This window comes from Aegilops tauschii, chromosome 2, assembly GCF_002575655.3.
Source record: "Aegilops tauschii subsp. strangulata cultivar AL8/78 chromosome 2, Aet v6.0, whole genome shotgun sequence".
Lineage (NCBI taxonomy): Eukaryota > Viridiplantae > Streptophyta > Magnoliopsida > Poales > Poaceae > Aegilops > Aegilops tauschii.
This window is the reverse complement of record NC_053036.3, coordinates 646,646,048-646,672,199: the sequence shown is the minus strand read 5'-3', so window position 1 is coordinate 646,672,199 and position 26,152 is coordinate 646,646,048. Positions and strand designations below refer to the sequence as shown.

At 45.9% G+C, this 26,152-nt stretch overlaps 2 protein-coding genes across 2 annotated transcripts; both read left to right on the top strand.

Moving 5' to 3' along the window:
• The first annotated feature begins 213 nt into the window (after positions 1–213).
• On the top strand, positions 214–2,490 carry LOC141041435 (uncharacterized). Its single transcript, XM_073507583.1, has 4 exons — positions 214–780; positions 882–886; positions 2,199–2,278; positions 2,468–2,490. The coding sequence occupies exons 1-4, from the start codon at positions 214–216 to the stop codon at positions 2,488–2,490; spliced, it is 675 nt and encodes a 224-aa protein (XP_073363684.1).
• Positions 2,491–13,115: 10,625 nt separating this feature from the next.
• On the top strand, positions 13,116–25,936 carry LOC109775985 (uncharacterized). Its single transcript, XM_020334688.2, has 4 exons — positions 13,116–13,674; positions 13,869–14,092; positions 15,037–15,175; positions 25,443–25,936. The coding sequence occupies exons 1-4, from the start codon at positions 13,116–13,118 to the stop codon at positions 25,934–25,936; spliced, it is 1,416 nt and encodes a 471-aa protein (XP_020190277.2).
• The last annotated feature ends 216 nt before the right edge of the window (positions 25,937–26,152 follow it).

Genomic DNA, 26,152 nt, shown 5'->3' with positions numbered 1-26,152 from the left:
AAGCACAACCGTCTATACGCTGCTCCTAGTTCACACGTTAATGCGTATGGTAACTCAAACGTCCCTCGCCAAGGTTAAATACTGGCCGTGTTTGTGAGGTCTCCACGTCGTATTGTAGCCGCAGAACATCAGGAAGTTCCCATCCTCCTCACCACTCCCTAACCTTGTCGCTGGGTCTTAGGAGTCTCCATTGGCACCTTGCTGCTCGCTGCCATGGACGACTTTTTGAACACCACCGAGTACCATCCGATAGTTGCCGATGGTAACACGAAGCTCAATATGTGGTACACCAACGAGCCTGGCAAGGTGGAGGAGATCACTACCTTGTACGAGGACTGGTTGCGCGAGGAGAAGTACAAGTTTGTTGGTCTCGGCATGGAGTTCACACGAAAGGATTGTTATGGGCGTAGAAAAGTCACCGTCATGCAACTGGCTATGCGGAATCATGTTTTGGTCTATCACTTCTGCAAGGCCAGGACGGAGTGCCTTGCCCTGAAGGATTTCCTTGAGAATAGAGGTATAACTTTCTCTGGTGTGGGCGTCAAGAATATTAGAGATGCTCTTTTTCAAGATTTCATCAGAATTCCAGAAGGGTACCACGTCGACATCCAAGAGAAGTTCATGATAAAAGGCGGTGAAGAAAGGGATTCCATGGAGGACTTAGCAGGAGCCATCATTGACGAATCTTACTCCAAGTTGGAGTCCTCTTTTCCAGAACTTCTTCGTCACTACTGGGATTGGAAGCCACTTACCTTTGATCACCTGAAATATGGAGCTACTGTAAGTGAAGATTTCATTTTCGTTAGTTTTTGCCTTTGTTGCAAGAACATTACGTTTTTTATTTTTTTGTATATTGATGTTTTCATTTGCTTTTCCATTAGGAAGGGTATGTGAGCTATGAGCTGCACCGCCGGTTTCTGTCGATGAGGGACATCCTGCATCGTCGCTGTCTTCCTGATCTCAGATGGCGAGGACGTTTCTGAGGATTGTGTGATGAATTGGTTATTTGATAGTTATTGTATTGGGTAATATTACATCGACTGATGAATTTGTAATTGTGGTGGTTTTATTTTGAACCAGATGGAGTTGACTGGTTTGGAAATTTAAGTTTATTTTCGTTCCATTATGTTTTTCTTGATTGGGTGCCTTCAAGAATATTTTCCTCTATGATTTTTTGCTACTCGTTGGTATAAGATGAGATGTATTAAGAGGACCACTCAGATGTGCAGTTTCGTGAATCTAGGTAGCGCACAGCCATCTACTCAGGGATGCATTGTTTTTGTTTTAGGCAAGGCACGCTCTGGTGTTATTAGTTTGCTAGCTGCTTCAATTCTTCTCTCAATATGGTCACACTGACAGGTAGGGGCGTCACTTTCACTTTGTGTTCGTACAGTGTTTGGCACGGTTGTTTTTATATAGAATATACGGTTGTGGTTGTGTGTTTGAAATGTTTTTATGCAGAGCTTGGGTGTGTTTAAGATTCTTCAGATTTTCTCACTGTGCTGCCTGTTTCAATATATGTTGTTTGTTTTGGGGACGGTAATCCAGTGTGAGAGTTGCTATGGGAGTATTGTGTTAGTGACGGTTGCGTTTCTGTGTTCCAATTATTGTGGTGGTGCTTTGATTTTGAAAGGCATTGCCGTGAAGGTATTGGATGCATTGTCGTATGTTTGGCAGAGGCGTTATCCTTCCTTTGGGTACTAAATTCGGAGAGGCACCGCGTTATGTTAGTATGAGTCACTGTCATGGTTGTATGTTCTGTAATATTTCTAGTTAGTCTGGCTAGTGAAGTCACGTATGTCTAGTTAGTGGAGGCATGTCCTATGTTATGTTGAGTCAGAGTTGTGTCTGTCGTTCGCAAATGCTTCCTCTGACACGTTTGTTCGGAGAGGCACGTCTACGATGTTATTCAAAGGCACGGTCGTGTCTTTCTTTCAAAATGTTTGCTTTCACTTACTTGCTGAGAGAGACTCGTTGGTGAAACTTGTGAGGTCACGGACCTTTTTCAGTTGAAGTCACGGTCGTTCTTCTGTTTTGGTATTTTGTTTAGTTTAGTCGTCTATCGCAGAGGATGAATCTTCTTTCGTTAACTTGAGTCATGGTCGTGCTTCCATGACTCGTTGGCTTGGAGAGAGACCGGTGTTAAGCTATCGAGGGGACGGTCCTGTGTTAACTGGTGGCGCACTTGTGTGTGTCAGGTTAGTTGTCCGTGGTAAGAGTGGCACGTTCTACGTGGATAAGAGGCACGACAGTGCCTCTGTGACCAGCATTACTGGAGGTGAGTCATTTAGCTCCTTTGTCAGATGCTTACGAATCGATAGTGTTTTTCCTCTATGTTCCAATTGTTTCTTTTATTATGTCTACTCGAAGTGAGTGGTGTTCTAGTGCAAGGAATTGATGTCTTGAATATCATGTTTACAACTTTTGGAAAAAATACGATTCTTATTTGTAAATGTTTGCTGTTCAGGAATTGAAGACTTGACCATTTGAACGCACAGCTGTGGTTAATGGGATCCATAGCAGATATCTTGGATCGACACAAAAATAGCTGAAACATTGTTGTGATTACATGAGTCGATATGGCTGAAACAATGTTCGGATGGCTCCATCTAAATTAAGGCACATTTAAGCAGTAGTCATCTTCTTCCAAATCTTCTTCTTTCGTGCCGGATGTTGTGTTTGTTGAGTACGATGCTCAGTGCCTAAAATATATGGCCTGTGTTGTAGTTCGATGTTATCATTTTGAAAGTTAGTTGTTCTCTCATCGGTTTCACATGGATCTGCAAAACACATAAGTGCACAAACTAATAAAATTTATTGTAAAACTTAATGTTCAGCTGGCTTGGATGAACGTATGTTGATGTGTTGTCAATGAGAGTGAACTTACATTATTGATAAAAAATGAATTATTATTCAAATTAATGAGGGGCATCAAATGCACGGAGTAAATAGCACTGTCATCCTTGAAATTTGAGAGCATTATGTTATTGGTTAGAAGGTGGACAGTAGATATGGGATATGTAGTGGAACAAAAAATGCATGGTGTAAATGAGGTAGAGCTACAGTTAAAAGAAACTCACTCTCTGTCTGAGTTACATACATTCTGAACAGGTTTGACATGAAAGGAGACCATTGTGTGAGGATGGTTGTTGTAAGCAGAATGGTAAGCTCTCTTGAAGTTTTCGATGACAATGTCCGAGTGTTCCTTTATACTGTCGCAATTGATATAAGGACACAGAATTTCGAAGCAACGCATTGCAAGATTCACGATGATGAGGTAGATAAAATGTGGTTTCTTTCTCATAGGTATTAAGACCTAAAACAATTAACAGGAAGTTATATCATTGTAACAAGAAAATCTGGTAGAATTGAAGACGAACACTGGACAGATAGAGTGAGTAGGGTGAAGTCACGATGTTGCATTTGTTGGGCAGCCTGTACCCAATAGTTTTTTCTACAGTTTGTTCCTTGAGTAGTTCAGTGCTTGCTCCTAGAACTTGAAATTTATCCTGTAGAAAATTGAAGCCGCGTCACTCAGCGTGGTAGTAGTAGTAAATGTGGTTTGTTATTATTATTTATGAGAAGCAAGAACTTACAGAAGTGTCAATGTACATTATATGCGTGTGAACAAATGTTGGCGTTGCGTAGAATTGTTCTTTCATCAGCAACTCTGAGTAAGCATCGACCACGAATGAGTTGATATATCCGTATACCTTCATTGACAAACCTAAAGTTCGATGATCGGCCCAACGTCGGTCAACGAAGAATATCCTCTTGCTGCCAAAAAAGATAAATGCATTTTAAATCATATGATTTTCTTATTTAACATTAGAGTTGATGAGTATTCAATTACAATAGTAGAAGAACCGAGCCGAAACACTTTAATTTGAAAGCTTCAGGCAGAATGCATTGCAGTAGTAAAAGCAGGGATCAAAACATTACTGTAACAGGAAGAACTAATTCATTACCTATCATTTTGACTGATGCCTGGTGTATTGTCGATGATTGTTTCATACACTTCTTTCTCCCGCGTTGTAGAATCTCTTATTTCCAAAAGTTGGCAGTGATCTTGATGGTCATTCCCTTGGTCAGTGAATCGAGTCTGTTCTAGCTGAGAATGATGTTGATGAGGCTGGAAGACATGACCACCGGAGTTCATTTGACCATTACTAAGTTGCAGATGACCCTCATTACAATTGTTGTTTCTTTGGACCATTAGGCCTTGTGGTTGGTGCTGCATGCGCAGTTGTAATGTTCTGACAGTTGGATCACCGGTTGAGCTCGAAGGAATATCTGTTGGAAAATGTTGCAGAGGATGGCCGGAATACTGCATGTTGTTGAACTGTTGTTGCAAGGCACTGTAACTTTGCCCACGAGACTCGCTTGTCCGTGGTTGCTGATGGTTCTGCTCTTCAGGTTGGCGTTGCTGGCACCGTGCAGTGCTGTTATTTTGAGCATTATTGTGTTGGGGGTAGTGGGCATTATGGATAGGGGTTTGTTGGTGGTACTGTTTGTGACTTTGGTTGTTCATTGCATAAGGTGAGTGCTGGCTGCTGTTTGAGCTACCGTTATTCTGAGCACCAGGACGTCGGTAGTAATTGTTTTTGAGAATAGGAACTGGTTGGTAGTGTTGGGACAAAGCAGTTGCTGGCAAACTGTCGGACAAGACAGTTTGAGTTAAACCTGTAGAGTATGACGTATAAAAAGTTTGTGAGAGGTGGCTACCGCCTGGCATTGAGCCTGACCTGCTGGGCATATGTGGCTCTTGATAGTTAGAAAGGCAAGATCTGGATGACGAGGTTGAATTCTTGGTCAAGTGTGAGATAGTATCAGGTTGGCATTGTTGGGATGCTACTTGGTTATGAAAGGGTTGCTTCTTCTTTTCTTCAACGACTCTGTCAAGTTGTTCATAGATAGATGGGTCAGACCATATTTCATCATCATCAATGAATCCAGTATCAAGGAGGCCTCTGTGGTTGTCAGCCTGTAGAGACTGATTGGTTGCAGTTTCTGTTGAATTATGTGGAGGCTCCAGCATTCTAACTCTTTTCTTAGGAGGTGCCATATTATTGTTTCCTGGATCTTCTGACTGCAGTAAGGACCTCTTGCGAGCTGCCATTTGTGTTTCCAGTTCTGGCGGATGTGCGGTTGTGGTAAGAGGGACGCTGTCTATGGGATCAATACGTGGTTGTTTGGTACATTGTTCATGTTCTTCTGCAATGTTATTGTCTTCCGCATCGATAGATGTGGTAGTAATGAATGGAGCATCACTAGTGGATGGAAGTGCTTTTCTCGTGTCCAGTACTGTGCCAGAACCGCTGTCAGAATCAGTGGTGACGGCTACTCTAGGAGCAAGGGAGGAAGTAGCCCTGGTGCGTTCAGTTTCAGCAATGTTCTTCTCATCTCTCAAAATTGAAACAAGATGGACCTTAGCTTCTGGCAGTGAAGACGAACGTTGTTCAGTGACAATGTTTAACTTTTGTGCAGGTTGGGATATAGTGAGGCTCTTTGTGTTGGTTGAAGAATTTTTGTGAGCGCTATCAGAACCGCTGGACCGTGCAGTAGTTGGTGACGTTTTCCCAATGTGATAAACAGGTGCTCCAAGTGTATCCGTTGAGATTGGACCAATCAGTAATTGTTTGTCAACCAGAGTGCGAGGTTGATGTTTCTGTTGCAGTAGGTTTTGCTGTTTCCTCCAAGAGTTTTTCCAGTAGGCTGCTTTGATACCTGCGAGCCTGCTGTTGATAAAATGCGGAACGGGCTTTTGCGACGTCGCGCTCCTCCTCCAGGGCATCTAAGCTGTCCTGCCGATCGAGTTCGGCTTCTCTCTCTTCGTACATGCGCACTCGAGGTGAGTCATGAATAATGTCGCAGGGTAGTACTGCCTCTGCGCCGTACACCATGAAAAAAGGTGTGTATCCGGTAGTGCGATTGGGCGTGGTCCACAACCCCCAGAGTACGGAGTCGAGCTCCTCAACCCAGTGCTTGTCTGATACCTTCAAAGACCGCACTAGTCTAGGCTTGATGCCGCTCATAATGAGACCATTGGCTCTTTCAACTTGACCGTTTGTTTGCGGGTGATAGACAGAGGCGTAATCGAGCTTGATGACCAGATTGGCGCACCAGGCTTTCACTTCGTCGGCTGTGAAATTGGAGCCGTTATCAGTGATGATACTGTGCGGAACACCATAACGTGCACAATGCCGGATATGAAGTCTATCACCGGCCCGGATTCGGCCGTTTTAACTGGTTTAGCCTCTATCCACTTGGTGAATTTATCCACCATGACCAGCAGATGGTTTTTCTTATGGCTCCCTCCTTTAAGGGGTCCAACCATATCCAGTCCCTAGACCGCAAAAGGCCAAGTGATGGGGATTGTTTGTAGGGCAGTGGGGGGCATGTGGCTTTGGTTGGCGAAGAGTTGGCATCCGACGCAATGTTGGACGAGGTCCTGTGCGTCTGCTTGGGCCGTCGGCCAATAGAATCATGTACGGAAGGCCTTAATAACAAGGGCTCGAGCTGCGGCGTGGTGCCCGCCAAGACCGGCATGAATTTCAGCCAGGAGCTGCCGCCCCTCCTCCTCGGAGATACACCTTTGAAGGACTCCGGTAGCGCTTTTCTTATAGAGCTATCCGTCGTGGACCTTGTAGGCCTTCGAATGCCGAACGATGCGGCGGGCCTCATTCTGATCCTCAGGAAGTTCTTTCCTATTAAGGTAGGCCAAGAAAGGTTCGGTCCATGGGGCGATGACTGCCATAATGAGGTGGGCCGACGGTGTTATTTCTGTGGCGGAGCCGCCGATGATATCTGTGTGTTCGGCCTCTGGGCTTGTGCTCGGATCCGGACTAGTGTTGCCGCTTTCCCCCTGCCACACCACGGATGGCTTCAAAAGCCTTTCCAAAAATATATTAGGTGTGACGGGGTCGCGCTTGGCGCCAATACGAGCGAGAACGTCCGGCGCTTGATTACTTTCACGGGCCACATGATGGAACTCGAGCCCCTCGATCCGAGCCGACATTTTTAGGATGGCATTACGATAAGCCGCCATCTTTGGGTCTTTGGCATCGAAATCTCCATTTATTTGAGATATTGCCAGGTTTGAGTCTCCGCGCACCTCTAGGCGTTGTATGCCCATGGAGACAGCCATTCGGAGACCATGCAACAAGGCCTCATATTCGGCTACGTTGTTGGAGTCTGTATATAGTATTTGGAGTACGTATTGAACGACGTCTCCAGTAGGGGACGTTAAAACGACACCCGCTCCTAGCCCTGCCAGCATTTTGGAGCCATCGAAATACATAACCCAATTGGAATATGTGTCGTACTCTTTAGGGAGTTCGGCCTCTGTCCATTCTGCGACGAAGTCAGCCAGTACTTGGGATTTAATAGCTCGACGAGGTTTGTATGTAATATCAAATGGAAGGAGCTCAATGGCCCATTTGGCAATCCGGCCTGTAGCATCGCGGTTGTTTATAATGTCGTTCAGTGGTACTTCGGAAGCCACCGTGATCGAACACTCCTGGAAGTAGTGTCGGAGTTTTCGGGATGCCATGAAGACCGCGTATGCTATCTTTTGATAGTGGGGGTACCGGGATTTGCATGGTGTAAGGACAGTGGATACGTAGTATACTGGCTTCTAAAGCGGGAATTTGTGTCTGTCCTGTTCTCGTTCAACGACGAGCACGGCACTCACCACCTGATGTGTTGCCGATATGTATAATAACATAGGTTCGCCGACGTTTGGCGCGGCCAGGATTGGATTGCTTGCCAGAAGGGTTTTTATTTCTTCCAGTCCGGCTGTTGCTACGTCCGTCCACTCGAAGTTATCAGTTCGCCGTAGAAGGCGATAGAGTGGTAGTGCCTTTTCTCCTAATCTGGAGATAAAACGGCTTAGAGCTGCCATGCAACCTGCGAGCTTTTGGACCTGTTTAAGGTCTGTTGGCGTAGTCAATTGTGCCAGAGCTCGGATTTTGGATGGATTTGCTTCAATTCCTCTGTTGGAAACGATGAAGCCCAGCAGTTTTCTAGCGGGAACGCCGAAAACGCACTTTTCCGGATTGAGATTAATGTCATATGCGCAGAGGTTGTCGAATGTGAGACGTAAATCGTCTATTAGTGTTTCGACGTGCCTGGTTTTGATGACGACGTCGTCGACATAGGCTTCAACTGTCTTGCCGATCTGTTTCTCTAGGCATGTTTGAATCATGCGTTGGTATGTGGCGCCGACGTTCTTAAGCCCGAAGGGCATGGTGTTGAAGCAGAATGGCCCATATGGGGTAATGAATGCTATTGTAGCTTGATCGGACTCCTTCATTTTGATTTGATGTTATCCGGAATATGCATCAAGGAAACACAGTGAGTCGTGTCCTGCGGTAGCATCAATGATTTGATCAATGCGGGGGAGGGGGAAGGGATCCTTAGGGCAAGCCTTGTTGAGGTCTTTGAAATCGACGCACAGACGCCAGAATTTGTCCTTCTTTGGTACCATCACCAGGTTTGTCAGCCAATCTGGATGTTTTATTTCTCTAATGAATTCGGCCTCAATTAGCTTGGCTAACTCCTCCCCCATGGCTTGCCATTTGGGTTCAAAAAAGCACCGCAGTGCTTGTTTGACTGGTTTATGTCCCTTTAATATATTGAGACTATGCTCGGCTAGCTTTCGTGGGATTCCAGGCATATCCGAAGGGTGCCAGGGGAATATATCCCAGTTTTCGTGAAGGAAATCCCGTAATGCGGCGTCGACCGTTGGGTCGAGTTGTGCTCCAATAGATGATGTCTTCTTGGGGTCCGTTGGGTGGACCTGAAATTTGACTATTTCTTCTGCCGATTTGAAGGAGGTGGATTTGGGTTGTTTGTCTAAGATCACATCGTCCCTATCCACCGTGGAGCGCAGTGCGGTTAATTCTTCGGCCGCGAGGGCTTCAGATAGTGCCTCAAGGGCCAGGGATGCGGTTTTGTTTTCGACGCGGAGTGCTATGTCCGGATCACTAACAAGAGTGATTATGCCGTTTGGTCCGGGCATTTTGAGCTTCATGTAACCGTAATGAGGTATAGCTTGGAAGCGTGTAAAAGCATCTCGTCCTTACAGGGCGTGGCATCCGCTGCTGAAAGGAGCCACTTGGAAGGTTATTTCTTCGGACCGATAATTCTCCGGCGTGCCGAATACTACGTCGAGTGTGATTTTCCCGCACACCGTGCCTCCCGACTGGGGATAATTCCTCGGAAGGTCGTGCTGCTTTGCTCGATGGGGCTCCTGTTTATTTCCATCGTGTGGAGTGTATCCTCGTAAATGAGGTTTAGTCCGCTGCCGCCGTCCATGAGGACCTTAGTGAGTCGAAAGCCGTCCATGATGGGACTGATGACTAATGCGGCTGGTGCTCGGACTGTCCTGAATTTTGGTTCGTCGCCGGCATTAAAGGTTATAGCCATGTCGTTCCAAGGGTTTGTCGCGGCGATTTGACAGACTTCGGCGAGGTTGCGGAGTGCCCTTTTGCGCTTATTGTTTGAAGCAAATGTCTCGAAGACCGTCAATACTCTGGGGTCGTCGTCTTCTGGAGGGTGTTGCTCTGGGGTGTCTTTGGTAAGGATGCCCTCGCCGCTCTTGGCTACCTGCCGGAGTATCCAACATGCTCTAAGGCTGTGGGTTGGTATGGTGTCCGGTGTTGTGTGTATTTTGCATGGGCCGTCGAGCCATCCCTCCAGAACCGTTCCGTGCCGCGTAATGGGTTTATATTTCTTGGCTATTGGACTGGGCGTGTCCCGGGGATGCGCCCTTTTCGCCTGGACCGGCGGTTGAGTTGGGACCGATGGCTCCCAACAAGCTGCCTGGTCTTTCCAGGCGCTTTCCATTGTGTTGTACTTCTGTACGATAGTTGCCAAGTCAGCGCAGTGCAGTATGCGGCAGCGATTAATGGCGTTGAGGATTCCTTCGTTCGTGCAGTTCTTGCAGAACGCTGATATCGCGTCCTCATCGCGGCAATCTTGAACCTTGTTCTTGACAAGGAGGAATCTGGCCCAGAAGTGGTGGACCGTTTCCTGAGACTGCTGTTTTATGCTCATGAGAGCGCTTATGTCTGGGTGGGTGGGTGGAACTGGATCCGGACCCTGACCCGATCGATGATCCGGAGTTTGAACGTTTTCCAGACTTAACGGTCCGGACTCCGAAGTATCTTCTAGTTGCTTAGGCCTGCCGTCCGATTCTATTTTCGGAAGGCCGGTCACCTCCTTTTGCTGTTGGGTATTCGGTTCTGTAGGGTCGGCGATCCGGACATAGTCCGTCTTCAGTATAGGGGAAGAGTCTCCGTCATGCTCCTCGACTATCGCTATCTGGTGGGTGATCGGTGGAGATTTTATTTCTCTTTGGTCGGGTTTAAGCCCGATCCGTGGCGATTCCCAGGGCGGCGATGCGATCAAGGAGTTCTTTTAAAGACGAAAACTCCGCCGGATCCATCTGCTTAGAGTGTTTGGAGTCGACACGAAGGGGATTTTCGATGGCTCGAGAGGTCATTGTCGGCTTAACGGCCGAACGGGCGGTCATGGTAAAGCCGCCCAGCCGGAGGGTTTGGCCTGGGGCCAATTCTCCTCCAGCGGTGATATTGTCTTGAAGGACAAGGCGAGTCATCGATCCTGTCGCCGACGGCACAGTGGAACTCTCAATGAAAGCACCAATGTCGGTGTCAAAACCGGCGGATCTCGGGTAGGGGGTCCCGAACTGTGCGTCTAAGGTCGATGGTAACAGGAGACAGGGGACACGATGTTTACCCAGGTTCGGGCCCTCTCTATGGAGGTAATACCCTACTTCCTGCTTGATTGATCTTGATGGATATGAGTGTTATAAGAGTTGATCTACCACGATATCGTAATGCCTAAACCCTAAAAGTCTAGCCTGTATGACTATGGTAATGAATATCCCCCCGCCGGACTAAGCCCTCCCGTTTATATAGACACCGGGGAGATCTAGGGTTACACAAGGTCGGTTACACATAAAGGAATCTACATATTCGGTCGCCAAGCTTGCCTTCCACGCCAAGGAGAGTCCCATCCGGACACGGATGCAGTCTTCAGTCTTCGTATCTTCACGGCCCATCAGTCCGGCCCGTAGCTAACAGGCCGGACGCCCGAGGACCCCTTAGTTCAGGACTCCCTCAACGACCCCCGAGCCGTCTTCTTGCCCTTCGCCGCTGCCTTCTTGGCATGCTCCATGGCCACGGTCTTCTCCTTCCCCATGGCGGCAGAGTGCGAGCGGGGCGGACGGAAGCGTCAAGAGCAAAGGGAAACGAGGTGGAAAGGCGGAGAGGAAGGGGATCAAATGAGGCGCACTGTACATTGCATCGACGTCGACGCCTTTTATGGGCCCGCTTCCGAGTGGCTGGCCCGTGGGCCCTAGCAATCCTATCACACCCCACAGCAGACGCTCGCCCGATACGTGGCGAAAGAGGCGGCGCAGAGATCGAGGCGTCCCAGTCTATCCGTTCCGTTTATTGCGCTACGCTCCGTCCCGCACGCTTCTCCAAGATTTTGAATCCCGCGAGATCCGGGAACTGCAGAGCAATCAATCGCGCCGAAGATTTCACACTCTAATTCACTCTAAGATTACCAGCGTAATTCACTCGACGACCTCAGAATCGATCAAGGCGACTGATGCAAGGTTGAAGTTCCAGTATGATTTCCAGACTCCGATGTAATGCCCTCGAAGCATGGAATCGAGTCGGAACCAACTTCAACCCTTCTTCACTCGGTCCTCAATCCATTCGGGGGCTAATGACGATGACATGTACCTAGGGTAGGGTCATAGGCCTGACCTAGACGCCCTATCCAAGGACACTGCCCTAGATTCAAAGACGTTAGAAGTACAACAGAAGATACCGACTGAAATCACCTTGGAGTGCAATCCACTCGACCGGCTATTCCACTCGGATACCCCAATTCCACTCGACCAAGATAGAGTCACTCGACCATACAAAGAATTACTCGGAGTACAAAAGATCTAAAGCCACCCCAGGATGGCAACGGTCAGGCGTTCACTCCTAGCCTTAAAAGTCATTAATAGTCAATTATAGCAGGCGTTACCAGTAACGCCCCTGTCTTAACTTACATTGAACCCTGTGTAACTAAGGACTGGAGGGGCCTGGCGCACTCTATATAAGCCACCCGCCTCCTCTGGCACAAGGGTTCGCACGCCTGTAACTCACACACACATTCGAGTCGACAAGCCTCAGGATACCGAGACGTAGGGCTGTTACCTCCTCCGTGAAGGGACTGAACTCGTAAAACTCGTGTGTACAACCTCGCCGTAGCTAGGGCCTTGCCTCCTCCTTCGTAGCCCTATCCTTACTACCAGACTTACTCCCACGGCAGGGACCACGTAGTAGTAGCGCGGGCCTGTTGTGTCTGCGCTACTACTATTATCTACCAGCAGCGCGTCGTTTTCACCCGCGCTACTACTAAATATCAGTAGCGCGATCCTAGTAACCCGCGCCACTATTAGATTGCCTATAGGGGTCTTGCTAGTAGTGGGCCAGTGGTGGGGGAAGCCCATGATGTCGTTTACTGGAACAATTTTGATCATAAAGCTGCAACCCCAACGGCTGTGCTGCAAAGATCTGCGAGCACCCGTGGTAGGGCCGGCGGCGAGCATTTGGCGAACGACAAGGTCCTGCTCCGCGTCGCGGGAGAGCTACTCCTGGCGTTTGCAGCGGGGATGGGCAAGAGATGTGCACGTGGTGCGGGGGGATTTTTTCTCACACGGGTGTTACTGAACAAATGTATTTAGGTTGAATAAAAGTCCTGAATTCGATTACAAAAATACTCCTACTTATAGTAAGCGTGTGTTTGACGGACAGACACGCAGGCCGCCGCCGGATCGCAGTTTCCTTTTCCTTTCTTTGCGAACAATAGGAAGTGGCCGAGTTGGAACTTGGGATTACTTAGAAACGTAGTGTCGCAAGCGCAGTCCGGCCTGGTCTCCGTCCTCTACTTGAACTCGAAGAATCGCCGAACCATAAATCATCTTGGTTCGAACTAACCTAAAGCAGGTAGGATCGATCGAGTAGGTTATTCGCAAAAAATAGAACTTAACCCTAGGCGGCGGCGGCGGAAACAGAGAGGGCCGAAAGATGCAGCTGGACAGGGGATCGATCCCGTCGGAGAATGAAGACATGGTAGAGGCTCTTCGTCGCCACCGAGAGATCCTGAGATGGGAGACGGATCTCCTGAGGAGGGAAATCACGTCCCGGGATCTGGCGACCATGACCGGAAAGAAGGCTTATCTAAAGCGCCATGATGCCGATGGCGATGGGAGATCAATATCACCTCAGCTGCTCGAGCAGATGTCCCTCCAGATCAAAGAAATCAAACCAGTGAGTTTGCCCTACCTCGTGGATAATCGTGAGGAGGCCCTCGATCTGCTCTTGCACGAGGCGCACAAATTGGCCTACCGGATCCAGTCTCTGAGGAAAGAATTCAGTGCCACCATCCCCTTGGAGAAGCTCAGATTATTCCATCTCCTGTCGCAAGAATGTCTCAGGATCTCCGAAACCATAGCGACGCATGGATCGCCAATTTCATGCAAATCTTCCGAGGATGCTGAAATTTCTCTTTTCAAAGAGCGCCGTATTGGCTGGGAATCTACTTGGGGCAGCCCGGTGTCACGGTGTGGCAGCTTCAATGATACAAGTAAGAGACGTTCGTCCACCTAACTTCATCTTGTTAGTCAGCTTTGCTCCCTTTTTATTTCTTAATTAATCTGCATGTCTCAATCAATGCAATCATATCACTTGCTGCTTTGCTTCTTGTGTAGTAAAAAATATGTAGTACCTTGATTTACTGATTTCTGGATTTATATAACACTACGCACATTGATGCTGCAGCCACACTGTCTCCTATGTACTTTACGCACTGCGCACCTAGTGTCATCGCATCCTACAGGACCGATGCCTTGCAGATCTACTCCTTCAAAATCTGTGACCTAAATGACAACTTGAAGTGGCCACTCTATGTGTATGGCGTGGTGGCTGCTCGAGATGATGTGGACTGTAACCGCAACCTTCTCTTCTGTCGCTCCAGGGCTAACTGCCAAGTAGTCACAGAAAAGGTGTGTATGCAACGTTGTTTTCCTTCCTTCTGCATGCATGTGATCTTGTGTATTATACTACTCCCTCCAATCCCAATTAATTGACGCTGACTTATTACAACTTTGTACTAAAGTTGTATTGAGTCAGCGTCAATTAATTTGGACCGGAGGGAGTAGCAAACATAGAAACTTAACATGTCAACATGGCTCAGCTGGTTCTTTTATAAGCATAGCTTGATTATTGTTACACTTGGATCAAAACAACCTGATCAAAGCAGCACATTTCTTTTATCTGGTTGCTATATTTCAAAATTCTACCTGCGGTAATACTGAACAGATATTCTTCCTGCTAAAAATTACATGGCAACTTCATGTGATTGTCTACGCAACTTCATATGGATGCAAATAATTAGTTATTTGATGCCTTTGTACCACAATGATGCATCTTGAGTGTTCGATTAGGTGACTGACTGATATCTTTTCAGTTACAAGATACAATATTTAGGCGTCCTTGTAGGAAAGACATCCTATCTAGCTAGCTACTTGAGCATGCACTGGCGCGTAAAAATTTATTTACTTGAGACGTCCAAAGACAGAAATAAAGATAACTAAAAGGAAAAGAAAAAGCTCTAGCACGAACAAAACCCGTAGTGCGTGCACCCGAGCAAAAAGCAAGTAGCATGCAGATTGACTATGCCTATGCATCTAAGTAAATAAGTACTCTCTAGTTTGGTTAGCTTTCCTTTGTGAACATGTCTTGCGGGACAGTACCTTTATACCCTATAGTTAGTTTACTGAAAATGGGAGCTTGTGTTGAGAAACAAAAAATTCATTGAGTTTGTTCATAAGAAAAGTTGTGATGGTCTATTTAAACTTAACTGTTTACAATACTTTCCATACTATCTCATCTTATATGTTCGTCCGTTTTAGTTAAGCATTAGTGATGATAATGATGATGTTTGCAGGATCCTGTTTTGCACTTGACTGGCCCTTCTCGTGCAATTGTGGCTGACGAACCTGTTGACTTTGAAGTCGAACTAAAGATAAATTGTGGAACAGATCAGTCCCAAGATAAAGCATTGATCAGTTCTACTAACCACTACACACTGGTAGAAAAAGAGGCTTCCATACGCCCCCATTAGTCCCCAAAACAATCGAACCGCGACAAAAGGGGTCTTTAGTCGCGGTTCGGGAGGAGACCCGCGACCAACTATCTGGGCCCAGTGCGCTCGGTCGACAGCTGGCGGACGGGAGGGGCTTTAGTCACGGTTGGCCTGGCCAACCGGGACTAAAGGTCCCCGAAGGCCTTTAGTCGCGGTTGGCCAGGCCAACCGGGACTAAAGGCCCATCCAGCTGGCGGACGGGAGGGGCTTTAGTCCCGGTTGGCCTGGCCAACCGGGACTAAAGGTCCCCGAAGGCCTTTAGTTGCGGTTGGCCAGGCCAACCGGGACTAAAGGCCCATCCCTATATATAGGACTCAGCTCACTTCACTTCACTCAGCTCACTTCACAATTTTCAGTAGGGGGTGGTGGGTTTGCTTTTGGTTCCTCCTATGCACACAAGGTGTTCGATGAAATGCCCGAGAGCCTGAAACAAACATGATATGAAGTGTCCGAGCCACACTTGAGCTTTCTCATTTATTTTTCCTCCGCGATCGCGGTTAGCAACTTGAACCTTTCATGTGTCATTGATAAAATATGCATGTGTGTAGTTCATTGTTTAATTTGTATTATTTCTAGCTAGTTAGTTTAACAAATGCATGATGGTTAATTATATACTTTATATAATAATAATGCAGATGAATCGGCAATGGATGTACGGTCCCCGACTCTCCGGCGAGTTCACTACGGGTTTGAAAGATTTCCTCGTAGTGGCAAATGCGAACAAGCAGCAAGGTTTTATTATCTGTCCATGTGCTGTCTGTAAGAATCAGAAGGGTTACTCCTCCTCAAGAGACGTTCACATGCACCTGCTTCGGCACGGTTTCATGCCAAGCTATAATTGTTGGACCAAGCATGGAGAAAGAGGGGTTAGAATGGAAGAAGATGAAGAAGGGGATGATATCGATGACAACTATCATGATCATTTCGGTGATACTTTCATGGAGGATGATGCTGAAGGTGGGGAAGGGTTAGGTGAAGGTGAAGAAGAGGCACATGATGAGCCCGCTGATGATCTTGGTCGGACCATTGCTGATGCACGGAGACGCTGCGAAACTGACAAGGAGAGGGAGAATTTGGATCGCATGTTAGAGGATCACAAAAAGTCGTTGTATCCAGGATGCGATAATAGTCTGAAAAAGCTGGGCTGCACACTGGATTTGCTAAAATGGAAGGCACAGGAAGGTGTAGGTGACTCATCATTTGAAAATTTGCTGAAAATGTTGAAGAATATGTTTCCGAAGAATAACGAGTTGCCCGCCAGTACGTACGAAGCAAAGAAGGTTGTCTGCCCTCTAGGTTTAGAGGTTCTGAAGATACATGCATGCATTAACGACTGCATCCTCTACCGCGGTGAATACGAGAATTTGAATGAATGCCCTGTATGCACTGCATTGCGTTATAAGATCAGAGGCGATGACCCTGGTGACGATGTTGAGGGCGAGAAACCCAGGAAGAGGGTTCCCGCCAAGGTGATGTGGTATGCTCCTATAATACCACGGTTGAAACGTCTGTTCATGAACGAAAACATGCCAAGTCGTTGCGATGGCACAAAGAGGACCGTAAGTCCGACGGGGAGTTGAGACACCCCGCTGATGGAACGCAATGGAGAAAGATCGACAGAGTGTTCAAAGATTTTGCAGCTGACGCAAGGAACATAAGATTTGGTCTAAGTACTGATGGCATGAATCCTTTTGGCGAGCAGAGCTCCAGCCATAGCACCTGGCCCGTGACTTTATGCATCTACAACCTTCCTCCTTGGTTGTGCATGAAGCGGAAGTTCATTATGATGCCAATTCTCATCCAAGGCCCTAAGCAACCCGGCAACGACATCGATGTGTACCTAAGGCCATTAGTTGAAGAACTTTTACAGTTGTGGGCCAGACCTGGTGTACGTGTCTGGGATGAGCACAAAGGAGAGGAATTTGACCTACGAGCGTTGCTTTTTGTAACCATCAACAATTGGCCTGCTCTCAGTAACCTTTCGGGACAGACAAATAAGGGATACAATGCATGCACGCACTGCTTACATGAACGATGTGGTCCAATGCCTTGTCAGTTTCGAGTTGGTGTTCCCACCATCCTTCTTCGATATTATGACGCACCTCCTGGTCCACCTAGTCGAAGAGATTTCCATTCTCGGTCCTGTATTTCTACACAATATGTTCCCCTTTGAGAGGTTCATGGGAGTATTAAAGAAATATGTTCGTAACCGTGCTAGGCCAGAAGGAAGCATCGTCAAGGGCTATGGAAATGAGGAGGTAATTGAGTTCTGTATTGACTATGTTCCTGACCTTAAGCCGATTGGTATTCCTCAATCGCGGCACGAGGGGAGACTAAGTGGAAAAGGCAAGATCGGAAGGGAATCCACGATGTGTATGGACGGTCATTCTATGACTGAAGCACACCACACAGTTCTGCAAAATTCCAGCTTGGTGGCTCCGTACTTCGAGCAACACAAGAATATTTTACGCTCGGACAACCCGGGGAAGCCTGAATCCTGAATTAGAAAGGCCCACATGGAGACTTTCGGCAGTTGGTTGCGAAAACATTTAATGAATGACAATGATGTTGGAGATCAGCTGTACATGTTGGCCAAGAAACCATCTTCGACTATAACGACTTTCCAAGGGTACGAGATAAATGGGAATACATTTTACACCATCGCCCAAGATAAAAAGAGCACCAACCAAAACAGTGGTGTCCGCTTTGATGCAGCAACCGAGAATGGGCAAAACGTCACATATTATGGTTACATAGAGGAGATATGGGAACTTGACTATGGACCCTCCTTTAAGGTCCCTTTGTTCCGGTGAAAATGGTTCAAGCTAACAGGAGGTGGGGTAAAGGTGGACGAGCAATACGGAATGACAATGGTGGATTTCAACAATCTTGGTTACCTTGACGAACCATTCGTCCTTGCCAAAGATGTCGCTCAGGTTTTTTACTTGAAGGACATGAGTAGCAAACCGAGGAAACGGAAAGATAAGAAAACGATCAGTACATCATGCGATGATCCAAAGCGGCACATTGTTCTTTCAGGGAAAAGAAACATCGTGGGAGTGGAGGACAAGACAGACATGTCAGAAGATTATAATATGTTTGGTGAAATTCCGCCCTTCAAAGTGAACACTGACCCAAGCATTAAGTTAAATGATGAGGATGCTCCATGGATACGGCACAATCGTAAGCAAGCAGGGACACAAGGGAAGAATTGATGTGTAATAATTTATTGTACCAAACTTTGTATTTGGTCGATGAACTGAATGATGTATCAAACCTTTTGTCAAACCTTCAAGGGATTTTAAAATGAATTAGTTTTATTTTTCTGATTTTTTTATATATAATTGTATTTTTAAGATTTTAAAATGAATTAGTTTTATTTTTCTGATTTTTTTGATATATTATTTGTATTTTTAAGAATTTAAAATGAATTAGTTTTATTTTTTGATTTTTTTGATATATAATTGTATGTTTAAGATTTTAAAATGAATTAGAAACAAAATAATATAAACTTTAATAAAATATATAAGTACAAACAAAATAAAATAAATTTTAATAACATAAATAAATAAGTAATTAGAAACTTTCATAGCAAAAATAATTATAATAAAGTAAAATAAATAAGTAATTAGAAACAAAATAAAATAAAATAAATAAGTTTTTTGTTGTAAGTAGAAACAAAACAAAATAAATAAAGCAAAAAAGAAAACAAAAAACAGGCAAAAAATAAAAAATATGCCACCTACTGGGCCACCACGGCCTGAATACGACTAGAAACCCATTAATGGGCCAGGATTCAGACCCGTAGAAGGCCCAGTAGGCCCACAGGCACATAGTGACAGAATAGGCCCGTAAGCCTGCATTTGAGAGGAGCTCGAAGTGGTGAGCGCAGCCGCGCTTATAAACCACTGTCGAAGCCTCTCGGCTAGCGAGGTGGGACTAAACATCCCACCGCACCGCGCCAGTTCCAGCACAGACCCTTTAGTCCCGGTTGGGGAGGCGGACCGCGACTAAAGGGTACCCTTTAGTCGCGGTTGTTGTCCCCAACCGCGACTAAAGGGTCTTTCTGCGCGGGAACGAAAGCGGCGCCAAAACCCTTTAGTCCCGGTTGGGGAGGCGGACCGCGACTAAAGGGTACCCTTTAGTCGCGGTTGGTGTGGCCCGCCGCGACTAAAGGGTACCTTTAGTCGCGGTCCGCCTCCCCAACCGCGACTAAAGGTGCGTCTATAAATACTGCACTTAGCAGTTTCGCCACTTCCCATTCTCCTCTCTCTCGACGCCGAAGCGCTGCCCCGACGCCGGCGCCGACGCCGAAGCCCTGCCCCGACGCCGAAGCCCTGCGCGCCGCCGCCCCCGTCCCCAGTGAGCGCCGCCTCCGCCCGTGCCCTGCCCTTGCCCGCCGCCCATGCGCCTGCCCTTGCCCGCCGCCCGCCGCCCGCCGCCCGATGCCCTGCCGCCCGCCGCCCGCCGCCCGCTGGCCCTGCCTGCCGTCCTCCGCGCGCCGGCAGAAGAAGAAGAAGGAAGAAGAAAAAGGAAGAAGAAGAAGAAAGAAAAAGGAAGAAGAAGAAGAAAGAAAAAGGAAAAAGGAAGAAGAAGAAAGAAGGAAGAAGAAAACAAAAGAAAAACAGAAGAAAAACAAGAAAAAGGAAGAAAAAAGGAAAAAGGAAGAAAAAAAGAAAACAAAAGAAAAAGGAAGAAAACAACAGAAGAAAAACAAAGGAAGAAGAAAAAAAGAAAGAAGAAAAAAAAGGAAAACACAAGAAAAAACAGAAGAAAAAAACAAAAGAAAACAAAAAAACAGAAGAAAAACAAAGGAAGAAGAAAAAACAAAAGAAAACAAAAAAAACAGAAGAAAAAAACAAAAAAAAGGAAAACACAAGAAAAAAGAAAAAGGAAAAAGAAAGAAAAAAGAAAACAAAAGAAAACACAAGAAAAACAAACAGAAGAAAAAAACAAAGGAAGAAGAAAAAAAGAAAGAAGAAAAAAAAAGGAAGAAGAAAAAAAGAAAGAAGAAAGAAAGAAGAAAAAGGAAGAAGAAAAAAAGAAAGAAGAAAAACAAAGGAGGAAGAAAAAAAAAGGAAGAAGAAAAACAAAGGAAGAAGAAAAACAAAGGAAGAAGAAAAAAAGGAAGAAGAAAAAAAGAAAGAAGAAAGAAAGAAGAAAAAGGAAGAAGAAAAAAAGGAAGAAGAAAAAAAGAAAGAAGAAAGAAAGAAGAAAGAAAAAGGAAGAAGAAAAAACAAGATAGAAAAAGGAAGAAGAAAAACAAAGGAAGAAGAAAAAAAGAAAGAAGAAAAAGAAAGAAGAAAAAAAAGGAAGAAGAAAAAAAGAAAGAAGAAAGAAAGAAGAAAAAGGAAGAAGAAAAAAAGGAAGAAGAAAAAAAGAAAGAAGAAAGAAAGAAGAAAGAAAAAGGAAGAAGAAAAAACAAGAAAGAAAAAGGAAGAAGAAAAACAAAGGAAGAAGAAAAAAAGAAAGAAGAAAAAGGAAGAAGAAAAAAAGAAAGAAGAAAGAAAAAGGAAGAAGAAAAAACAAGAAAGAAAAAGGAAGAAGAAAAAAATGAAAACCAAATGAAAATCAAAAGAAAGAAGAAAGAAAAAGGAAGAAGAAAAAAAGAAGAAGAAAGGAAGAAGAAAGGAAGAAGAAGAAAGAAAGAAAAAAGAAAAAGGAAGAAGAAGAAAGAAAGAAGAAAGGAAGAAGAAGAAAGGAAGAAGAAGAAGAAAGAAAGAAGAAGAAAGAAAGAAGAAGAAAGGAAAAAGGAAGAAGAAGAAAGGAAGAAGAAGAAAGAGGAAGAAGAAAGGAAGAAGAAGAAAGAAAGAAGAAAGAGGAAGAAGAAAGGAAGAAGAAGAAAAAAAGAATTTTTACTTAAAGATTTAATTCCTCCTCCTCTATGTCCCCTTAATCTTATTTTTTAATTCCTTTATACTTAAAGAATTTTTACTACATGCAGGAGTGACATATGGCGGACGATAGAACCGAGCCGCTTAGGGATCCGGAGGCTGAACGTTATTTAATGGGCATCATCAACAACGAGATTCCTTATGTGCCGGGCTCAGAATATGAGCAACAAGAGGATGTAGTCTCTTCTTTTCTGAACCTTGACGGTGGAACAGAGATTGTCGATGATCAAGAAGGTGAAGGAACGGACATTGTCGACGGAGGTCAACCGTCAACAACCGACGATCTCGAATTGCAAGTAGCAACCACCTCCGGCGAGGTATATATATACATTGAGCCTCTCGTGATACAAACTTACTGAAATGTGAATACATATGTATTAACGCGCGCGACTCTCTTTCTTTTTTTAGCCCTCCGGATCAAGTACGACAAAGCGTGGCAAATCCAAGGCGATGAAAACAGGAGAAACATATGCCATTGAGTTTGTCAGTGAAACCGGCAAGCCCCTACAGCACACCTCAAAGTTTATCAACCAATGCGGAGTCGTTGTTAGAGACAATGTCCCGATCACCGTCCAGGAATGGAAGGAGCCAAAGAAGGCACGTCTTGGTTTCAGTTTTGTCGACAAGAGAACGAAAAAGGATTGCTGGAGAAAGCTTATGGAACATTTCATTCTACCTCCGGAATACAACAAAGTCGATGAATTCGGTAACGAGGTTCCGGGTGGACGTCAGAGGAGGAGGCTAGTTAAAGAGTTCGCTCTTCAGAAGATGGGTGAAGCATTCCAGAACTTCAAGAAAAATTTAACCCGTGACTATGTCAACAAGGGCAAGACTCCGGATTTCAATGGACAACATGAGAAACTGAAAGATGATTGGCCAGAATTTGTGAGGCAAAAGCAATCGGAGCATTTCAAGGAAATATCAAAAAAATAAGGATAATGCGAGTAAGAAAAAGTTCCATCATATTATGGGGCCAGGAGGATACCGCCTTTCGGAGCCTAGGTGGCAGAAGATGGAGGAGGACCTGAGGGTGCGAGGAATCCCTCTAGGTACAGAGGGATGGGACCCAAGGGCCAAAAGCTGGTGGTACGGGCATGGGGGATCGCTAGACCCGGAGACAGGGGTGTGTGTTCACCGGCAGAGACAGTTTGCTCCCACCAAAGCCCTTATTGACGCAATGACCCAAGCTCAAGAGGGCTTGATCAAGTTCAACAGAGAGAAAGACGCACTGACAACAGCCCTCGGGAATGATGAACACGGAGAACGTGTACGAGGCAAAGGCAAAGTTCCGTGGAAAGTAGGGTTTTCCCAGGACAATGACCCGTACTGTTACAGAAGCCGTAAGAGAAAGACGGACCGGGATGCAGATCTTATGACGAAGTTTGCATTGGAACTCCATGAGTTGAAGCAGACCGTGCATGAACTAGTGAAAGAAAAATCGGCTGCAGGGCCGCATGAAGATCATGAAGCGGATCGCGGAAGCCAGCAGCGGAGAAGCAGCGTGGCTTCCACGGATGCCCCGCCTGGTGCTAGTGCACCGATGATCGAGATTCGTGCACCGGAGCCTCACTACCCCGTGGATGATGTAAAGGAGATGAAAGAATGTGATCTGCATTATCCCGTGGGGAACGTTTCCACGAAGGTAGCTAGCGGCAGTGCTTTACCCTGTACACCTGGAGCACTCCACCACAACAACCCCATTGCATATGGCTATGCTCGTGTCACGGTGGAAGACATAGTCCAAGGGTTTGAGGACCTGGAGATTGACAAACCTACACCCGAAGGGGAGAGAAGACTTGGAGATGTCAAGCGCCAGTTCATTCTATGGAAAAAGAAGTACATAGTGTTTCCAGGCGAGGCGCCAAGGCTAGCAAGTCCACCCCCCTCCGATGGTGGTGGTGGTGGTGGTGGTGGCGGTGGTGGCGGTGGTGGTGGTCGTGGTGGTTCACCTACACCTCCTTCACGCCATTCGACGCCGTCCCCCGATCCACAACCTCCGGCGGGTACAACGCCCCCCAATCCTCCTCCGACGGGTACGACGCCCCCCAATCCACCTCCGGCGAAGAAGCAGAAGCAGGCGGACAGCAAGGAAACCCGCTCCTGGACTATTAACCCGGACCCTTATGTACCTAAGACCACAAGGGTACCGGAGCCATCATTGAAGCCTCTCCTCCCAAGGCCTGGGGAACTTAGTGAAGCTGAAACCAAATTGGCCGCGTCTGCTGATTATGAGAAATGGAAGGCGGATATGAAGGCGAAAAAAGAGCCTGAGCCCAAGCAAGTATTCACTGAGAAGCAAAAGAAGTGGGCTAAGGATTTTTTGACGACACCGTCCCAAGCCGAGCTGAATATGCCTGACGACTATGGACATGAACTTCGTAGGCAAGCAAAAATATTGAAGGAGGAGAAAGAAGAAAGTAAAAAAAAGCGGGAAACAAGTTGACCAGCTCGGGATGCAGAAGAAACAATCGATCCCCCCGCTCATAGTGAAAGCCGGTCCGGAAGAGGACCCCGAGATCATAGCAGCTGTGGCAGCACTTGGATTGACTGTAGCGAGTGCCATGAAACAAGCGTCCGAGATGGGTTTGACTCTTCGTGCCTTCTTAGGCCTTGAGGATGCGCCAGTATGTGAGATAGCATTACAATATGTGCGGAATGGGCCTCTCGTCGAGCCTGCGCGGGAAAAGAGTCTACCACCACAAATGCGAAATCTGCTACGTTGGTACAAGCAATTCATAACATGGCCGACAAAGAATATATTTATGCAGATGTTACAGATGAGCATCACACCAAACGGTACTCTGTAGAAGTTCATATGAGTGAATTGTTCCAGCTGTTCAATCTGCGCGACCTCGACAAATCTATGCTGAGTTGCTACGTTCTGTAAGTGATTTATTTCTACCTCATCTCGTTCTTCATTGCCTGCACTATATATATATATATTGTCCTAACTATATTGTTGCGTACGCTATTATGCAGATTGAAGATTTGGGAATGCAAAATAAGAAACATCCATGATGTTGGGTTCATTGACCCACATATCGTTAATGGACATGTGTTACAACATCACCCCGAAGACGTGGAGAAAGACTTGTACAAGTTTCTTAGAAAGCATCAACTCAAAAGTCATATTCTATTTCCTTACCATTTTGGGTGAGTGTTTCTCTCTTGTGCCCATTCTCTTTTGTTTACCCCATGCATGGTATGTCTAATCGATGAGTTATGCATGACTATGCATGTAACGTGTCCGCAGGTTCCACTGGATTCTGCTAAATATTGAACTTCACACCTCCAGAGTTCTAATCATGGACTCTATGGATTCGGATCCAAAGCGTTGGGCCGACATGAGAAAAATGCTGCAAAAGTAATTATTTTCAATCATTTCAGCTCTATATCGATCGGTCTCTTTCGTTCATTTCCTAATATCAAGTAACTAATAACTCCCTTGTTCATTTAATTTTCTTTGCCCTGTAGGGTTTGGAGACGGTTCTCAGAAGAAATTGTCGGTGAATTCAAACATGAGCTAGATTTCAGAAGGTTAGTTAATGTGGATAAGCAGCCACCGGGGACCAATCTATGTGGATACTATGTTTGTGAGAACATCCGGAGACACACCTCTGAGCGGAAGGCATCGGATAGCGTGCGGAACGCGACGGATAACTTGCGGAGGAGGCTTAGTCCAGAAGCTCGCTTCCGACCAATTCAAGAAGAATTAGCAGGATTTTTCATGAGGGAAGTCATCAATCCTAAAGGAGAACACTATACCGAGGACGAAGAAATTTATATGCATACCCGAGATTGAAACTTGTACGAAGTTGTATATGGTCATCCATCCTAATTGTGTATGGAAACTTGTTCGAAGTTGTATATGGTCACCCGAGATTGAATATATATTATATATTCCTCTTGAATTCTTCTTGTTTGAAATTTCATATGCATGTATATAGTAGCGTAGAATATGTGTACTGAAACTTTATCAAAATTAAAATAAAACACAAAATATAATATAAAAGAAATAAAACACTCCAAACTAAAAAGAAACCAGGTTTAGGGGGGCTAAAACCCTAAACCTGCGGAGGAGCCCTTTAGTCCCGGTTGGCCACGAGAACCGGGACTAAAGGTCCTCCGCCCCGACGGACCACGGGCGCCCACGTGGACGGGCCTTTAGTCCCGGTCAGCCACAAGAACCGGGACTAAAGCCTTTAGTCGCGGTCCGTAAGAGGCGCGACTAAAGGGGGGGGTCTTTAGTCGCGCATATTTAGTCCCGGTTGCACAGCCGGGACTAAAGGCTGTTGCAAACTGGGACTAAAGGGCTTTTTTCTACCAGTGACACTTCTAGAGGTGATGCTGCTTTTTTCTTTGGCCGCTCTTGTTCGGCAAACTTGAGCCTTGAGACACTTCATAGAGCGGTCCAGGCAACTATATTGTCTATTCGTGTGGTTGGAGGAGTGCCTCTTTTTGAATTTGGAGGCCGAGTTGCTTGCTCCTCATCTACTGAAGAGTCTGCTGATCCCACATGTAAGCAAGTTGTTTTGCTTGATTCTGTTGAAAAAATACCCGAAGATGGACTAGATGGTTACCTTCCCCTGTTAAGGAACGTTGTTTCGGTACAATTAGAAGGAGGATTGAAAGTTGCCATACAAGCCTACGGGGGATCTAGTCATCCATCCGGATCTGGCCTTGTTTACTTCCCTGCACAGTATTGCAATGTAAATCAGCGTACATGTTTGGTTTGTGGCTCTCAGGTGGAGGTCACTGTTGCTTGGTCCCGGCTTGTCAAGGACAAGATGAATATCTTGTCTAGGTAATCGAGGGATATACATACTACCCAAGCGTAGTGTGTTATCTTTCCCATCAAATATGTTTTGCATGTGGTTTGTTAAAACGCTTGAAGTATTTGTATGTCCCAACTGTTTTGTGTATCGACTCTACATTATGTTATCTGATCTGACTATTGTACTATGTTTTCACTAATGAGCACTTGTGACTTGTGGAAATAAAATTTGCAGAAGATTTGATGATTT

Coding starts and splice junctions, on each gene's coding strand:
- LOC109775985 (XM_020334688.2), top strand. CDS start 13,116: ATGCAGCTGGACAGGGGATCGATCCCGTCGGAGAATGAAGACATGGTA. Junction 13,675..13,868: donor TGGCAGCTTCAATGATACAA/GTAAGAGACGTT, acceptor TTGATGCTGCAG/CCACACTGTCTCCTATGTAC. Junction 14,093..15,036: donor GCCAAGTAGTCACAGAAAAG/GTGTGTATGCAA, acceptor TGATGTTTGCAG/GATCCTGTTTTGCACTTGAC.
- LOC141041435 (XM_073507583.1), top strand. CDS start 214: ATGGACGACTTTTTGAACACCACCGAGTACCATCCGATAGTTGCCGAT. Junction 2,279..2,467: donor TGTGACCAGCATTACTGGAG/GTGAGTCATTTA, acceptor TTTGCTGTTCAG/GAATTGAAGACTTGACCATT.